At 47.8% G+C, this 16,551-nt stretch overlaps 1 protein-coding gene across 3 annotated transcripts in view; it reads left to right on the top strand.

The window, feature by feature from the left end:
- LOC311589618 (tumor necrosis factor receptor superfamily member 10B-like) overlaps positions 1–14,391 on the top strand; it is a 43,917-nt gene extending 29,526 nt beyond the window's left edge. For all 3 annotated transcript variants that reach the window (XM_084768144.1, XM_084768143.1, XM_084768145.1), the window contains 6 exons: positions 620–730; positions 2,591–2,699; positions 4,669–4,877; positions 5,318–5,442; positions 9,710–9,785; positions 12,114–14,391. In XM_084768144.1, the coding sequence (XP_084624270.1) occupies positions 620–730; positions 2,591–2,699; positions 4,669–4,877; positions 5,318–5,442; positions 9,710–9,785; positions 12,114–12,478 (995 nt within the window). In that variant the 3' untranslated portion in view covers positions 12,479–14,391. The remainder of the gene's footprint in view (positions 1–619; positions 731–2,590; positions 2,700–4,668; positions 4,878–5,317; positions 5,443–9,709; positions 9,786–12,113) is intronic.
- The last annotated feature ends 2,160 nt before the right edge of the window (positions 14,392–16,551 follow it).

The following is a 16,551-nucleotide window of genomic DNA, read 5'->3' as shown; positions in this document are numbered from 1 at the left end:
TCACTGCACTGACTCTGTCACTAGGAATGCTATCTGCTACTCCAATCAGTGGAGGACAAACCTCCCAGCCCAATAGGGATGTAGTCCCGAGGTTCCAGGAGTGCTGGGCAGTGATGTAGCAGGAAAGCGAATGGGTACCAGATTGCCTCATCTTGGATTGGTTTTTCCATACTCGGCTATATAGGCATTTGTCTGTTTTACAAGTTACCTACTTTGTTGATGTACCAAGGTTCATAATATTCTTTCATAACCCTTCATAACCCTCTTTTTACTGGGAAAGGGAGTTTCACTATTTATCCCTCGCTATCCTGGAATGTGCTTACGTAGACCAGTCTTGCCTCGAACTCTTTCTGTCCGCTGGCTTATGTAATGAGTTCTAGGCTAGCTGAGGCTATATAGTGAGACTCTGTCAAACAACAACAACAAAAACCAAACAAACCAAAGCAAAAAGGAAGAAAAGAAAATAAAATGCTCCATTGGCATGCCCACCACCAAACAAATGAAGACAATTCCTTGATTGTGATCTCCATCCCCACCCCCACCATGTCTGACTAGGACTCCGGGCTTCACCAAAGCTCTGGAAATCCCAAAGTCACCATTTTTTTTTTTTCCTTCCCAGGCCAGTACCGGTCAGAGAGTGGGAAATGCAGGCCCTGTGAGGATGGCAAAGACTTCACCAGTGCTCCCAACAACATGAGTTCGTGCATACCCTGCAGCGTCTGTAAGGAAGGTATAGAACAGGGGTGCTCTTTCCCACAAGTGGGGCCAGGGAAGGTGGGGGGGGGTCATAACTTTTGCACCTGGAAACCTCAGTTCTAGCCCAACTTGATCTCCATCCTATCCTGTTCTCTGCCTGCCTTTAAATCAATGGAACAAAAACAAAACCTCTGAGGAACTAATTTGCTTTAGAATTGTGTTTTAGGAATCATTGACACCATCAGTTGAGAATGAGGTAGAAACGAATGTACCCTGTGGGGGACCCGGCCTGGTCACCCCCACCTACCCCAGATGCATTATGGGGCAGTTGCCACTGCTTTCACCATCCATCGATTTGTAAAGTTGGCACCCTTAGTGAGCAGGAAGCACCCTGGTGCCAGCTGTGCAAGGACTTGTCCCAGGGATTGGAGGGGCTCCATAGCACATGTTAGAGCTAGGCCTTGAAGGTTAGATACGGGGTTCTAGGAGGAACAGGGGAGACCCAGAATTGAGGAGAGAAGAGCTCTGCACATTTGGAACAGGGCGTAATTCCATTCTGGGTCCACTTTGAGTCTCCTCAACACTGCAATGGATTCGATACCCATTAGCCAATCATGAGTTATCGTGGGCTGTGGCCTGCTTTGTGTTTTCTAAGAGCGGAAGTCAGAAGTGTGAGTCATGGGGTGTGTAATACCAGCCTAGAAAGGAAAAGAGCCACTGGGAGTCTCCCCACTGTCCCCATGGTCAGTCTCTACTTGTGGGTGACATGCTGTGTCTGTCCTTACTCTCAGGATCCATCAGCTTCTTTCTTAGTGTTGGCTGCCTTAGGTCTGCTCCTGTAAGACCCGAGGCCACTCCTGGAATCTTCAACAGAAGTTTCAACACACATTGATCTTTCCTATGGTGGGCCTGCTCAAGTGTTTAGGTCCTAGGTCGTTGTTTTAGTTTATTTTTCCTGTTGCTGTGATGAAAGCTGTGACAAAAACAGCTTAAGGAAGAAATGGTTGAGCTGCCTAACAGTTCACGGGTACCATTCATGGCTGCAGGGAAGTCAAGATGGCAGGGGCTCGAAGCAGCTGTTCATCTCACATTCTCATCAAATAACAGACGTGTGTGCTTAGCTCACTTTTCTCACTTTTTTATAGAGTTTAGGAATGTAGTCCAAGGAATGGCACCAGCCAGAGTGTGTGAGTCATCCCTCCCACTTAGCTTAATCAAGATAATCCCCACAGGCATTCCCAGAGGCCTGTCTCCCAGATGATCCTAGATCTTATCAAGTTAACAACTGAGGTTAACCATCAGAGTAACAAAAAAAGGTAGTGGCTGAGTGGGTTTGGGCTGGGTTCCCAGCTGGCTCTGGGCTCTTGGTAAGTGTGAACATTCAGTCTCTGCTTCTTTTTTTTTTTTTTTTTTTTTTTTTTTTTGGTTTTTTTTTTTTTTTTCAAGACAAGGTCTCTCTGTGTAGCCTTGGCTGTCCTGGACACACTTTGTAGACCAGGCTGGCCTCGAACTCACAGTGATCCACCAGCCTCTGCCTCCCGAGTGCTGGGATTAAAGGCGTGCACCACCACGCCCGGCCAGTCTCTGCTTCTTAAGGCTTCTCTTTGAAGCTTTGAAGATCATCTTCTGTACATCGCTTACACCTGATCTTTAAAAGACTTTTCCTCCTAGATGTGATGCATGAGGTCATAAATTTCATTTCTTTTGTGTGGCTCTGAGTACTCATGGGGGTGCTGCTTGTGGGAGCCATCAGCTGCATACCCAAGGTGTGGCATTATGGAAAGTGGTCCTCGTTCTTACTTCCTAAGCTCAGTTGAGCTGAAGCTGAAGGAACTGTGTCATGAGGAAGTATTACCTTGGTAACCAGGAAAACTCATCTTTCAAACTCTTACAGATAAATATGAAGAAAGCAGATGCACCTCAACCAGGAACACGGTGTGTCAGTGCAACTCGGGCACTTATGAAGACAAAGACTCCACTGAGCACTGCCAGAAATGCTCTGAGTATGACATGGGGGCCCCTGGAACTCCTACCAGCTCAGAGGAACCCCAGAACAACCAACCTTTCATGTATCCATTTCTTTCCCTTATTCCATGGCGCTTCCACACTACAGGGTATCCCTAAATATCTGGGGTCTTCTGAGCCTGCTGTGGTCTCTCACCAGTCAGCAGGCCCTTCGTAGCCTTTCCCGCCCTTTCTTTTCCTTTGGCAGATAGTCTACTATCCATAGACATACGGCATGAGAGGAGTAGCACATCATAGCCTGGCTTGTGTTTATTTGCATCGCTTCGTAGCCAAGGCCTATAAAGACAAATTGCTGCATCCTGCAAAAGACATAATGAGCTCTGTGTGTGTGTGTGTGTGTGTGTGTGTGTGTGTGTGTGTGTGTGTGTGGTGGTGGTGGTGGTGGTGGTGGTGGGGGAAGGTATTCTGGTGGAAGGGCATCCTGAGGCACAGGAACCACATAGCTCTGAGGTGGGACAGTGTCCCAAGGGAAGGGTATCCTGGGAGCTCAGCCCACACAGCTCCCAGGGGAAGCCTCCTCAGCAGAGGCATTGCAGCTCCCAGGGGAGGGTATCCCCAGCCGAGCTGAGAGGCTCAGGAGCCTCAGCCCGGCTCCTTCTTCGCTTCTTTGCTTCTTCTCTTCTTCTTGCCATTGCTTCTTGCCTTCTTCTGATGAGTCACATCAGGAAGCAAATCTCATTTAAAAAAAAAAAAGGAGAGAGAGAGAGAGAGAGAGAGAGAGACAGAGAGACAGAGAGAGAGATTTATTGCTGGGTCCAGGGTGCGGAGGGACGAATCCAGGGTGTGGCTGCCCCTGCTCCTAGGAGAGGACAGCAGGGAATTGAACAAGGTGCTGGGCTTATATAGAATTTCTTAGAGGGTAGAGCCTTTCAGGGCAGAGATTTCCCCAGTAAAGATTGGTGAGGTTTCAAGTCCTGAGCATGGGGAGCTCAGAGATTGACGGGTTTTCCTGCTCAGGGATTGGTAGGGTTTTCTGGGGAGCTCAGGGATTGGTGAGGTTTTGTTCAAGTTCCTCACCCAAAATTAGCATAACCTGGGATGGGTCCTGTCAGGGGCTTGGAGATGAGCTCTGTGACCTCTACAGAAGACTGAGAGAGGGGCCTGGCCATTTGCCTGCCTTGAGGGCTTACAAAGTTTACACAGGGAGTCCGTGGCAGGGAAGCCTGTTTCTGAAGTTTGTGTCAGTATGAATAGCCATCTGGAGGAGATGTCACCACTGTGGATAGCTCCTGTGACTGCAGCAGGCTGAGGCAAGAAAGGTGTTTCACTGTGGACAGTTAAAGATGGCAGGACACTGGGGAGATGTCTCTACTCTGACAGGAACTGCCATCTTGACAGGAGCCACCATTTTGCCTGCTCCTGTGGCAATGCAGGCTGGGGTGGGAAGGACGGGTTCTGACAGCTCTTTTAAGGGGGGGGGGACGGACCGCTGGTGACAGGCAGCTCTGAGCTGCTCAGGGACTAGTGTGTGTGTGTGTGTGTGTGTGTGCGCGCGCGCGCGCACGTGCGTGTGCGTTTGTGTGTCCCATGTCTTGACTTCAACAGTTTGAGAGACAATAGCCCATTAAACTCTTCCCTGCCCACCTGGCGTTTGCTCTGATTGGTCAAAAGCCCTGCTTATTAAAGGTTGACAAAGGGACATGGCTCAGCAGTGGTCACACAGGCTTCTGACCTTCTTCTTTCTAACTTAGGGTCTCCTGTGGCCCAGGTCAGCTCAGCACACAGTGAAGAAAAGCCAGAAGGGCTGCCACCATCCCTACAGAACAGGGTTCCCCAAGGGCCGCACAGCGTGTGCCCAGATATAGGGACATATTTGGACACGAGGAACCCGTCCTTCCTTTAATACCATTTCAGGGACATTGGGCAGAGTAGATGACTCCTCTTTCATCCCATATTGCCAGCAACTGTCTCACGGAATCTTATCGTTTGTTCCTTCTCTGTGCCCAGGTGCACTGATGGGGAAAAGGAAGATACTGCTTGTACCCCGAAGACAGACAGGACATGTGTCCCCCAAAACACTTGGACACCTCTGCCTATACTAGGCGTTGTGTTTGGGGTTATGATGTCGGTGGCCTTGGTACTTCTAGGAGTAGCTTTGGCTGTTAGGCCTGGAACGCGGAGGTCGTTACTGCAGTATATGAAAAGCACCCGTCTGCGTGAGTACTGACTTGGGGGGGGTCCCCTGGCCACTGCATCTGAGTCACCCTCCCTGTGTCCCAAACCCCATTGTCCCCGAAGTCTAGCTCTCTCTTGTTCCTATGAATCATATACCACTTCCCCCAAACCACAAAAAGCCCAGACCCTCTCACCAGGTCATCTCACTGATGGACCGTCCCCTCATTCTCTTAACCAAGTCTGAGAGAGTGGGGCATGGTCAGGACAAAAAAAGTGTCAACTCCTCTAAAGCTCAGGACCGGAGAGGGCCAGGGACAGCCTGGTCACAGCAGAGCCAGACAAAGATTCTGAAGGTAGGCCCGAGCGACAATGACCTCCTCCTTAGCTAGTTAGTGTTGGAACCTCTAGCCTACTCAGCTCAAATAAAGAGGGGCTGGTGAGTCCCCGGCACACTTGCTACGGGAACCTCCTTTTCTTCCAGGCCGTGGACAGGACCCTGAAAGTGCAACAAGTCCTGTGCGTATGTCTCTCTTGCGCACACAACCATTGAGCTTGGGGAATGATTCTCACAACAACGTGGTCAGTCTTACCGTGGAGACTCCAGAGGTAGGGCTGAAAAGTAGGGCTTTGGGGCCAGGGGTTAATTTTTAGTTTCACGTATATGAGTGGTGATAAGTACGCCCGTGGTGTATGAGGGTATGAGTGTATATGCCTGGTGGCCATCGAGGCCAGAAGAGGGCATTGGATCCCTGGAACTGCCATATGGATTCTGTGGATCAAACCCAGGACCTCTGGAAGAGCAGTCAGTACTCTTAACCACTGAGTCTTCTCTCCAGCCCTGAGAAGCAGGGTGCTTGAGGAGCTGCACAGCCCAGGGAGGAGGGTGCATTATCTCCACCTGTCCTGGGTGGCTGTCCCGACTCACTGAAAGTGACTGGGCTCTCTGGGTCCACTCTCAAGCAAATGGCCATTTTGAGCTTCTGCAAAGCCCCAGACCATGCAACCCTGCCCCTTCTGCCCTGCTCCTATAGTCGGGGTCAGATGGGGGTAGTGACCTCCCGTTGGCACAGTATCAGGAGCACACAGTGCTTGCAACAGATCGTGGATATGTGAACATAGACTCGTGAGTGGCCTCTGCCTTCCCAAAGCCATTTCCACACACCGTGTCCCTGGGAGGACTTGAAGTTCAGGGCTGTGGTCACACTGAGCCCCTCTATAGCAGAAAATAGCCATCTACTCTTTTTTTTTTTTTTTTTTTTTGAGCAGGAAATGGACAGAGAAGAGCTGGGGATAGGTGTCACTGGAAGACAGTGCTGGTTTGTAGATAAAGTGGCAGTTGTTACCAGAGCTCCAGGCTTAGGGGAAGTAGACACAGGGAGGCAAAGGGTAGGCTGCATATGGCCTAGTGTGGTGACTGAGCCATTCTGTGGAGCATGTTGAGTCTTTGTCCCTTCATGCTGTGTCCTCAGAACCTGGAGCAGCACAAGCTTGCAGCAGATACCATGGCAACTGCTGATCTTCGGGGTTTAATTTTTGTTTGATATATTGGGGGTCTCACCCATGCTAGGAAAACATTACTACTGAGCTACATCCTCAGTCACTTAAAAAAAAAAGTTTCATTGAAACAACGTTTCTCCCTCTCTCATTTTTTAAAATGTCTTTTTTGTTTTGTTTTGTTTTCGAGACAGGGTTTCTCTGTGTAGCTTTAACAATTCTAGACTCACTTTGTAGATCAGGCTGGCCTCGAACTCACAGCGATCCTCCTGCCTCTGCCTCCAGACCTTTTCTCACTAGCCAGGCAGTGTGGCCCAAGCCTTTAATCCCATCCCTCTGGAGGCAGAGGCAGTTCGATCTGTGAGTTCAAGGCCAGCCTGATCTACAGAGAGAGCTCCAGGACAGCCAGGGCTACACAGAGAAACACTGCCTCAAAACAAACAAATAACAACAAAAAGAAACAGCGTTTCTCACTAATTTACCCAGGCTGCCTTCTAGCTTTGTCCTTCTGCCTCAGTCTCCAGAGAAGCTGGCATTACAGGCCTTTGCCACCAGGCCTGTCCAACTAGTTTTTTTGTTTTCACCGTTTGCTTGGTTTTCTGATCATATATGTAAGTAGGGTCTCATGAAGTATGGTTTCCAGGTCAGGATTATGGAAGTACTGTTTGGTGCATACATGGGCACACACACACACACACACACACACACACACATGAGTGCACACACACAATTATATATACAGGATCTCACACACACAATCATACATATACACACTGCTGTTTTTCATTTGTATCGGCTCCCAAGTTTTATCAGACATCTAGCACTTCCTGTTGGTTTTGCTATAGGAAGGCAGCAAGTGTCTCACATGTAGGAGGCTTTGCTTTAAATATTTGTGCATGTCATTATCCTAACGTCTTGTCATTAAGAGTTTTGTAAGAAAAAAAAATCCCCCTCTATGTGAATATTTTCTCTCACATAAGTAATAGACTTCTAATTTCTTCTATGTGCACATATGTGCTCAGGTGTGTATGCACGTATGTATGTATGCGTGGGCATGTGGAGGCCAGAGATCTTTGTCAAACGTTTTCCTCACTTGTCAGCACATCTCAGGCCTTCTCCTGGCCCCACCTCTCTGATGTTTGAATTACAAGTGCAGGCAGCCATGCCTGTCTTGCCCCACCACCCTGGGGGGAGAATTATTTTATGTATGGATGTGAGAGTTTTGTCTGCATGTATGTATGTGCTTCTGGTACCTGAGGAGGTCATGTAGGTGCTGAATTCTCTACAACTAGAGTTACTTGCCTGGCTTATCTAGTATTAGGCATCTGGCCCCCCAGGCCCTCATATTTGCATGGCAAGTACTTTACTGACTGAGCTATTGCCCCAGCCACAACTTCCTAATTCATATATATAATTTATTTATTTTTATTTTATGTGCATTGGTGTTTTGCCTGCATGTATGTCTGTGTGTGTCAGATCTTGGGGTTACAGACAGTTGTGAGCTGCCATGCTGTTGCCGGGATTTGAACCAGGGTCTTCTGAAAGAGTAGCCAATGCTCTTAACCGCTGAGCCATCTCTCCAGCCCCCTAAGTCTTGTCTTTTCATTTGCTCTCTTATTTTCACGTGGTGAAGTTCATTTTTAAATGTTAAAGTCACCAGATACGTTTACTTCCTGTCATTCATAGCCTTTTCCCAACCTCAGATTCATCTCAGATTTCTTGGGGAGTTTTCTCCTTGCTTATTTCACTTTTGCATATTTCTGTGTCCTCTACATGGAATTCATATCATTCCTAGTCACTGTGTGGCTCTTTCAATTCCACTTAAATATCGAGCCCCTACACCCCCGGTCCCTCCTCACTCACAGTCAGGCGTTCATCTTGACAGTGACTTCTTTCCGCCTGGGTGAGGTCTGTTTCCCTTGTGCAACTACACTCAGTTTTTATTTTATAAGAGAAAGAGAAATAAAATTTGAAAACAGTCGACTGCCCCTCAGCTTAAGCGAGAGAATGCCAACAGTGCAGAAAAGGGCTCACTGAGTAATAGGAGCCGCTCTGCAGCTCCCCTCCTGCGAGATGAGGGATCTTTTCTTTAAATGTTTATGCTGTATCAACATCATTTACGTGGAAGACTCAAAGACATATGTACAGCACTCTGCCATACATGATATTTTCCAGAATATTAAGATAAGCAGACATTTATTTTTTTCAAAACTTGTCAACTTACCCTTTAACAGCAAATAGCTCTGTACTGCCTGCTCCAGGAATAGTAATCATGTCTTTGTTTTAAAAAGTTAATAACCATTTTGTTTCAAAAAGTTATATGACCACCCATGACCACCTGTTGTTATGACTACCTTGTTATACCCACCTTGCAAGCATGTCTTTGGTTCAAGAGGTTGTTAGAACTAATGTTCATGCTTATGTTCTGCTCCTGGAATCCTGCCTATATTGCCCCCCAAATCCCCAAATTGAAAGCCCCTTGTCCCTGAGCTATAAAACACATCCAATCCTGACCTCTCTAACTTTGCCTTAGGCAGGGAGACAGCCCAGGTACACGGATAAAAAAGCTTGCATTGATTAATTGCTTGCTTTAATGAATTTGCCTATGATGATTTGGGTCAGTGGTCTTTCTCCTCCCATCGTTGGGTTAACAATATCCTTTGGCTCCAAGTTATCCTTAAAAATGTCAAATTTAGGGGCTGGAGAGGTGGCTCAGCAGTTGAAAGTGTTTGCTGCTCTTCTAGAGGACCCAGGCTCAGTTCTCAGCACCTGCATTGGGTGGCTCACAACTGCCTGTAACTTGGGCTCCAGCTCACCCGACCTCCACAGCTCCCTCTCGAATGCACACGACATACATCTACATGGACACTTACATATCGATTGAAAACCTTTTAAATGGTCAAATTTCATACTAATAGTAACAAATAATTCCCCAGCCCCATGCTACTGGTGTTTTCATTTCCATATTTAGACAGTTGATGTGTGAGTTATTATGGTTGATCAAAACACCGTTTAAGCCTTGCAACAAATCTTGACCTTGGATTTTTGCAAAACTCTCATCTCTGTAGTCTTCAACTGAGTCTTGTAAGAAGCCTGGGGCAGGGGGATTGGCCAGAAGGAAGCCCTGGAGTAAAGTGGGGGAGGGGGATATTCAGTCTTGATGGGGGCTTATATGGGTGTACACTTGTCATAGAACACTTGAGGTGAGCATTTATGCTACACTAGGCTACCAGCATGCAAAGCCTTCAAGCAGGAAGTGTGTCTGTGTCTGCAAAGAGACCTTAAAGGGGCAGTGCGGTACCCTAAGTCTGTTAACCAGGATTCGGCCTGGGCCCCAGGTCTGCTGACTCTGACGAGGCTCTCTGCTCTTTGTTTACAGGAACCTGAGGAAGCTGAGAATTCTCCAACAGGAAGGAAGTTGCTGGTTCCTGCAAATGAAAATGACCCAGTTGACGGTAAGTGTTTTATCCGATGCAATAGCCCAGAAGCCTGGGGACAAAGAAAAGTGTTCCACACGTCATCGCCATGGCAGATAGGGCTCTGCCAAGACAAACAGTGATTGGTGTGATGCCTGCACTGCTGACGGCGCACGTGGGGCTCCCTCTCCTCCCCTCTGCCTCCCCTGGGATCCTCCCCAGGGCCTCATATTGCTATTGTTAGACTCTTCCTCCTTCTGCTCTTTCACTATCCCTCCTTTCTTTCTCCCTTGTAGTGCCCACCCCCACCTCCACCAAGGCCTCCAGAATGGTGCACTGGCCTGTGTTGATACCCACAGGCCTTCAGGCTAGAAGCTCCTGACATGGCCAGACCTAGTTTGATGAGATGTACTCCAAACCGCAAACTCTGTCTTAGAGACTTGGTGCAAAATGAACGGAAACCATCTCATGACTGAGGTTTCCGAGACTGACTGCAGGAGTTGATGAATTCGTATGTACTGCGCTGACTGACTCACGTGGCATTTGTTTCCTTTCATAGTTCATTCATTAGTTCTACATAAGATCTGGGAACAGAGCTTAGGGCTCCTGCAAGAGCGTTAAGGTACTCTGAGGCACCAGGCTCTCTCTTCAGCCCCCATACTCAGTGCTGCAATGCCTGAGGCTGAACCTGGCATTTTGAGGATGCTGGGTAAATACTCTACCAATTGATTACATCTCCAACCCTCTTTTTACTGGCTAAATAAGGCTCTTAGAAATTGCCCATGTGACTCCCGGGGCTCGAGACTCACATCCCTGTTCCTTCTGTTTCTCAAGATGGAGGGGTGACAGGTTTTATACATGGCTCATCTGTGTCATCATCACCCCATAAGTGAGTTTTCGCTTAGCTACAGGTTCAGGTTTTCTTTTTTCTATTTTGTTTCCTTTAATTTCATAATGATAAAAATGTATAAAGCTCTGTGTTTTTTTTTTTAATTTTTAAAAATAATTATTCACCCCCTCCCTCGTGTCCTCCTGGTTCGCCCCTCCCTCGTTCTTCTCCCCATTCCCCTCCTCTGTTCCTCAGGAGCCCTCCTCCCCTACAAACTGACCCCAGCGTATCAGGTCTCATCAGGACTGCCTGCATCCTCTTCCTCTGTGGCCTGGCAAGGCGCCAGGGGGGAATGATCGAAGAGCAGGCGACAGAGTCCATGGCAGACTCAGCCCCTGCTTCCCTTACTAGGGGACCCACATGGAAACTGAACTACATCTGAGTGGGGGGGGGGCCTAGGTCCTCTCCATGCATGGTCCTTGGTTGATGCATCAGTTTCCGCAGGCGGGGCCCCAGAGTCGTTGGCTCTGTTGGTCTTCCTGTGGATCTCAGGTTGAGATTTTTCAATCATTTCTCTTCTGACATCTAGTGGTACTGATGCAGTAGTGAGGGAGGCCAGATGTTGTGGAAAGGTCCTCCACCTCTCCGCTTTGCTCTTTGCACAGATGCAGAGAGCCTGGCTCTATACCCCACTCACTATGAGTGTAGCCTGAACAGCTTCCTTTTCTTGAGATACTATACATTCACCCCCCTGTGTAGCTCTGTGGCTCATGCCACATGCTAGTACTTTCTACACACACACGTACATGCACACACACAAGCATAGAGTGCACATGCTCTATGTACCTTCTCCTACTGGGCCAACAGCCCTCTTGCATGAGGGGATTTTTAAAAAATTGTTGTTGTTGTTGTTGTTGTTGTTGTTGTTATTATTATTTTGGGTTTTGGAGACAGGGTTTCTCTGTGTAGCCTTGGCTATCCTGGACTCGCTTTGTAGACCAGGCTGGCCTTGAATTCACAATGATCCACCTGCCTCTGCCTCCCGAGTGCTGGGATTAAAGGTGTATGCCACCATGCCTGGCACAAGAAGATTTAAAAAAAAATTTTTTTTTAGATATTGATGCAAAATACAAGAGGATTTTAAAAAGATACATCTTTTAAAACTTTCATTAAAATTTTACTTTGTATATATGGGCATTTTGCCTGCATGTATGTCTGTACACCACTTATGTGCCTGGGGCCTTGCAGAGGCCGGAAGATGGTATCTGCTTTCCTGGGACTACAGTAACTGACGGTTGTGAGCCACCATATAGGCATTGGGGATCAAACCGAGTCCTCTGGAAGAGTAGTCAGCCGAGCCATCTCCCTAGCATCCAGCTTTTTGGTCTGCTTTGGATGTGGTGGGGCTCTGACAACGTCAAGGGGGACAGCAAGGGAGTGTGTTAGGTCCTACCCTAGGCTTCTAGGCCTGATTTAGGATTCTCCACCCTCTGTGAAGTGCTTGCAGCTTACCGGCCCCCATGTTTTCTGACATCCAGCCCTGAAGCTGATCTTCAATTACTGTCCGGACATTGTGCCCTTTAACTCCTGGGATCGCCTCATGCGGCATCTGGGGCTCACCGACAATGAGATTCAAATGGTCAGAGCTGAAACACCAGCCCCAAGAGATGTCTTGTACCAAATGCTCCTCAAGTGGCTCAACCAAACAGGGCGGGGTGCCTCTATCAACCATCTGCTGGATGCCTTGGAAGCCATAGGAGAGAGATGTGCTCTGGACAGAATTGAAGACTATGCAGTGAAATTAGGGACATTCATTTATCAACAGGCTACCGCCCAGCCAGGTATGCTGGCTCTTACCTTTGATCGCAGCACTCAGAAGACAGAGACAGGAGGATCTCTATGAGTTTGGGGCCAGTCTGGTCTCCGTGTGAAGTCAAGCTTTACTTGGTCTATCTACCCTATCTCAATAAGCTGCTGCACTGTGCTCTATAGTATTACTAAAATGAATTTCTATTTTCTCTTGTTGTATTTATTGTATCGTGTTACTGTATTGTTATGCTAGAAGTTAGAGACAGAGCCTTATGTAGGCGAGCATGCCAACACATTCCCAGCATCCTTTGTGCCTGGGCAACAACACTTGGTAGGGTACGATAGAATCTGAGCATCATTCTAGCACTCCAGAGGTGGAGCCAGGGAGATCACAAAGTTGAGGCCAGTTCATATACATGAGACCCTGCACAATGTACATTCTATTGCTAAGTTATCATGGGCTGTCTAAGTTTGTTGAGAGTTGACTCTGGGGACAAAGAAGGTACTCCTGTTCCAGACTCTAGCATGTTTATTTCACATGTCTACCGAGACCCCTTGTCCAGAAACAAACTGAGCCCCAACCCCTCTCTGTAACAGAGGTAAGAACAAAAAAAAACAGCCAAAGCATAGGAACTTGCATCCTTGTAGATAGCTAAAAGGCTTCCAAGCAAGGTCACTGCTGTTTACTGTTAGACTAAAGCTCAGGCACAGGGCCCCACAGCCCTCCCTGGCCTGCAGATGCTAGTGAGCACCCTGCTGAAGGTCTGTCTCGAATCTCTAACTCCCAGATATCCAGATTTCTCAGTTCCTCAAGTGAGCATGCTGCTTTGGACGCATAGGAAACATAAAAAGCACTACTTGGGGTGACACATTCCTCCCCCCCCCCCTCCGTTTCTTGTCTCCTGTTGAGGAACCGGTGGCATCTTGGCTCCAAGTGCCTCTGAAGAAGCAGCTTCTGTTTTGCCACATGGCCTTAATTCTCCTTCGTTTGGATTCCTTCTTTACGTATACTTGATCTGTCTGGGTGTGAATAACTGGACCTCTTAAGCTATATATAACTTGATAATAACTTAATGGTAAATTTGCATAATAATTAATATGACATTATATAGCCCTTATATATGGTAGTTATTGTGATTAATAGTATAACCATGTAATTATCATCCTTAAAATATATAATATATAATAGTTGTATATATATCATTAATAATTTATTTAATAACTATATTTCTGTTTGTTTTTGCCTTATGGTTCTCGTTACTAGATGTAGGTGCTAGTACAAGCTGAGCAAATATTTTGCCAGTGAACTACATTCCAGTTGGTTAAACAACTTTATAGGAATGTAAGTATTTACATGTTTACAGTTAGGTGTTTCCAGGTAAGCAGAGACATGAGAACTGTACCCACATTGATGTGTGTGGCTGGTCCGTGATCTGGCATTTATGGTAGTTAACCTGGATTAGCTTGAAAGGTGCTGGACCAGTGTGGTGGTTTGAATAGGAATGGCCCCCGTAGATTCATGTGTTTGAATGCTTGGCCCACAGGCCGTGGCACTGTTAGTTGGTGTGGCCTTGTTGGAGGAAGTGTGTCACTGTGAGGGAGGCCTTTGAGGCCTCCTATGCTCATGCTATGTCCAGAGTGGCACAGCAGTGTCTCCTGCTGCCTGAGGATCAAGATGTACAACTCTCAGATCCTTTTCCAGCACCACATCTGCCTAGACACGTCCATCCTTCCCACCATGATGATAATGGACGAAACCTCTAAAACTGTATTAAATGTTTTCCTTTATAAGGGTTGCCTTGAGCCAGGTGGTGGTGGCAGCGGCGGCGGCGGTGGCGCACGCCTTTAATCCCAGCACTCGGGAGGCAGAGGCAGGCGGATTGCTATGAGTTCGAGGCCAGCCTGGTCTACAAAGTTAGTCTAGGACACAGCCAAGGCTACACAGAGAAACCCTGTCTCAAAAAATAAATAAAATAAAGTAAAATAAAACCAAAACCAAAAAACAAACAAACAAGCAAAAAACAAAACAAAACAAAAGGTTGCCTTGGTCATGGTGTCTTTTCACAGCAATAAAATCTTCACTAAGACAGCCAGGAAGATGGCTAGCAAATAAAGGTGTTGCCACCAAGCCTGATGACCCAAGTTCAATCCCCAGAACCCACACGATAAAAAGTGAGCACAGACTCTGACAGCTTGTCTTCTGGCCTCTGTAGACGTGAAGTGGCACATAAATGAGAGGTGCCTAGGAGACTGTAAAGCGTACTTTTTGGGTATGTGGAAGGGCATTTCCAGAGAGGGTTGACATGTAGAGCAGCAACTGGCACGGGAAGACTTGCCTTAAATCCTATTTCAGCCTTCTCCAGTGGACTCTAGGCACACAGCAGGACAGTTGCTCAGGAATGGCTGTCCCCACATATTCTACATTGTCTTGTTGCTGTGGCAACCAGGTAGCTTCAGGAGGGAGAGGCCCCCCCACTTCTGAGCATTATCCTCATTACTCTCACGGTATTCGGAGTGTAAGCATCATCCCTTCATGCAGATGTTGGAATTGCACATTACAGGGTTTGCTGGGCTTTGTACCCAGCAAACCAACAGCTGGTCTGTGTTTCACCTTCACATGTGAAGCCCTTTCTTACTTCTCTGTGAAATGTGTTGGTAATAAAATAATACAAGGCATGCCGTTAGGTAAAAAATACTCATGTATTATGAATTCATGACCAAATTAAATATGAAACCTTATATAAAAAGGTGTGGGGGCTTCTGTTTGCTTGTTTGTATTTTTGCCCCCATCCTCTAAAACAACACTGAATGACATAAGTGACATAGTCCAGTGGAGCGTGTTCTTGTGTCACACCTCTGGTGGGGTTATGCCACGGGTTTGCCCCACACTGGAGTTTCTCCTGCTTCTATGTCCCTGGAATCCAGAGCACCCATGTACTAAGGGACTGCAATTTGCACCTCCCCTCTCCTGACTCACTCATAGTCCCCCTGGGTGGTTATACAAGGTTGTAGGGCTCCACGTGGTTGGTGCACACTGGCTCTGACAGCTGTCGGGGGTGGGGGGTGGGTCCCTGAGGGGTGAACTGGTCTGGGTAGGGCATGATGTTCCTTGGCCACTCTCCTTGGGTTTCCCCCAACCCCACAGAGCTTCACCTTCTCCCACTGACCTGTCCATCCTCATCACCAGTGGTACCGAAACTGCTCAGCCCTATAATCACCTGGAAGACCCAATTCCTCTTGCTCTTTAGGACAGAGCTCTACTTATCACCTACGGCTCCCAGATGTACCCCCTCTGTCCTCAAAAGGAAGGTGTGGGAGGCTGCCTGCCTTTTCCATGTGTACAGGCGCCTCATTCTTCACACTTGAAGCCAATTTAGAACTCAGCAGCAGGAGGGCACACCAGCCAGCAGAGGGCAGCACCTAACACACTTTCCCAGCCTTCAACCAAGAGGTGGCAGCTGCCGCACTATGTGAGACCTGTTAACTGCCTGTTCCTTACGGCACGGCAAGATCAGAACTCTAGGTCCTGGTACCACATGACTGTAGGGTTGTATTTGTCTCTGGGTTTGCTTTAATCTCAGACCTAAGCAACCCATGCAGGTCCCGGGGACTCAGCTAGTATTTCCCACAGAAAGCATCTTCTCAGAGGAGGGGGACCCCTGAGCTTATGACCTACTGCCTCATGGAACTTCACCTCAGAAGTCTAGAGAAAGGGTAAAAGGTGGTGATGTATGGGTCATAATTAGGAAGTAGAAAGGATCAAGTGAGGCCCAGCGTTTATCCCATGGAGGCGTCCAGCCACTGTGTTAATCCTCCAGTCACCCAGATTCCTCTAGACAACACCAGCCTTTCTGCTCAGCTCTCCTGTTTTCCCTCCCCTTTATCCCCAACCGGTCCCAGGTTGAGTTGTGTGGCCTGCTCTCCAGTGTCCTTTCCTGACCCTTAACCCCTGCTGAAAGCCTCTAACCCCCTCCCAGCCCACCCCCAAGAAAGCACATGCTCTGTGTTCATCCAATGGAGTCACCCTTGGAAGAGGACAGCCTGCATCAAGATGCAAGACATCCAAAGCCTTCCCAGCAACCCTGTGGCCTGTAACATCAAGCCTTGGGGGCCAGCATCCTCAGATATGGAGGGGACAAGCCCTCTCCTAAACAGCATTGGAGTGGC

This window comes from Acomys minous (genome assembly GCF_964271855.1).
Source record: "Acomys minous genome assembly, chromosome: 18".
Taxonomy (NCBI): Eukaryota; Metazoa; Chordata; class Mammalia; order Rodentia; family Muridae; genus Acomys; species Acomys minous.
The sequence above is the reverse complement of the archived record's forward strand: the minus strand, read 5'-3'. Positions and strand labels throughout refer to the sequence as shown.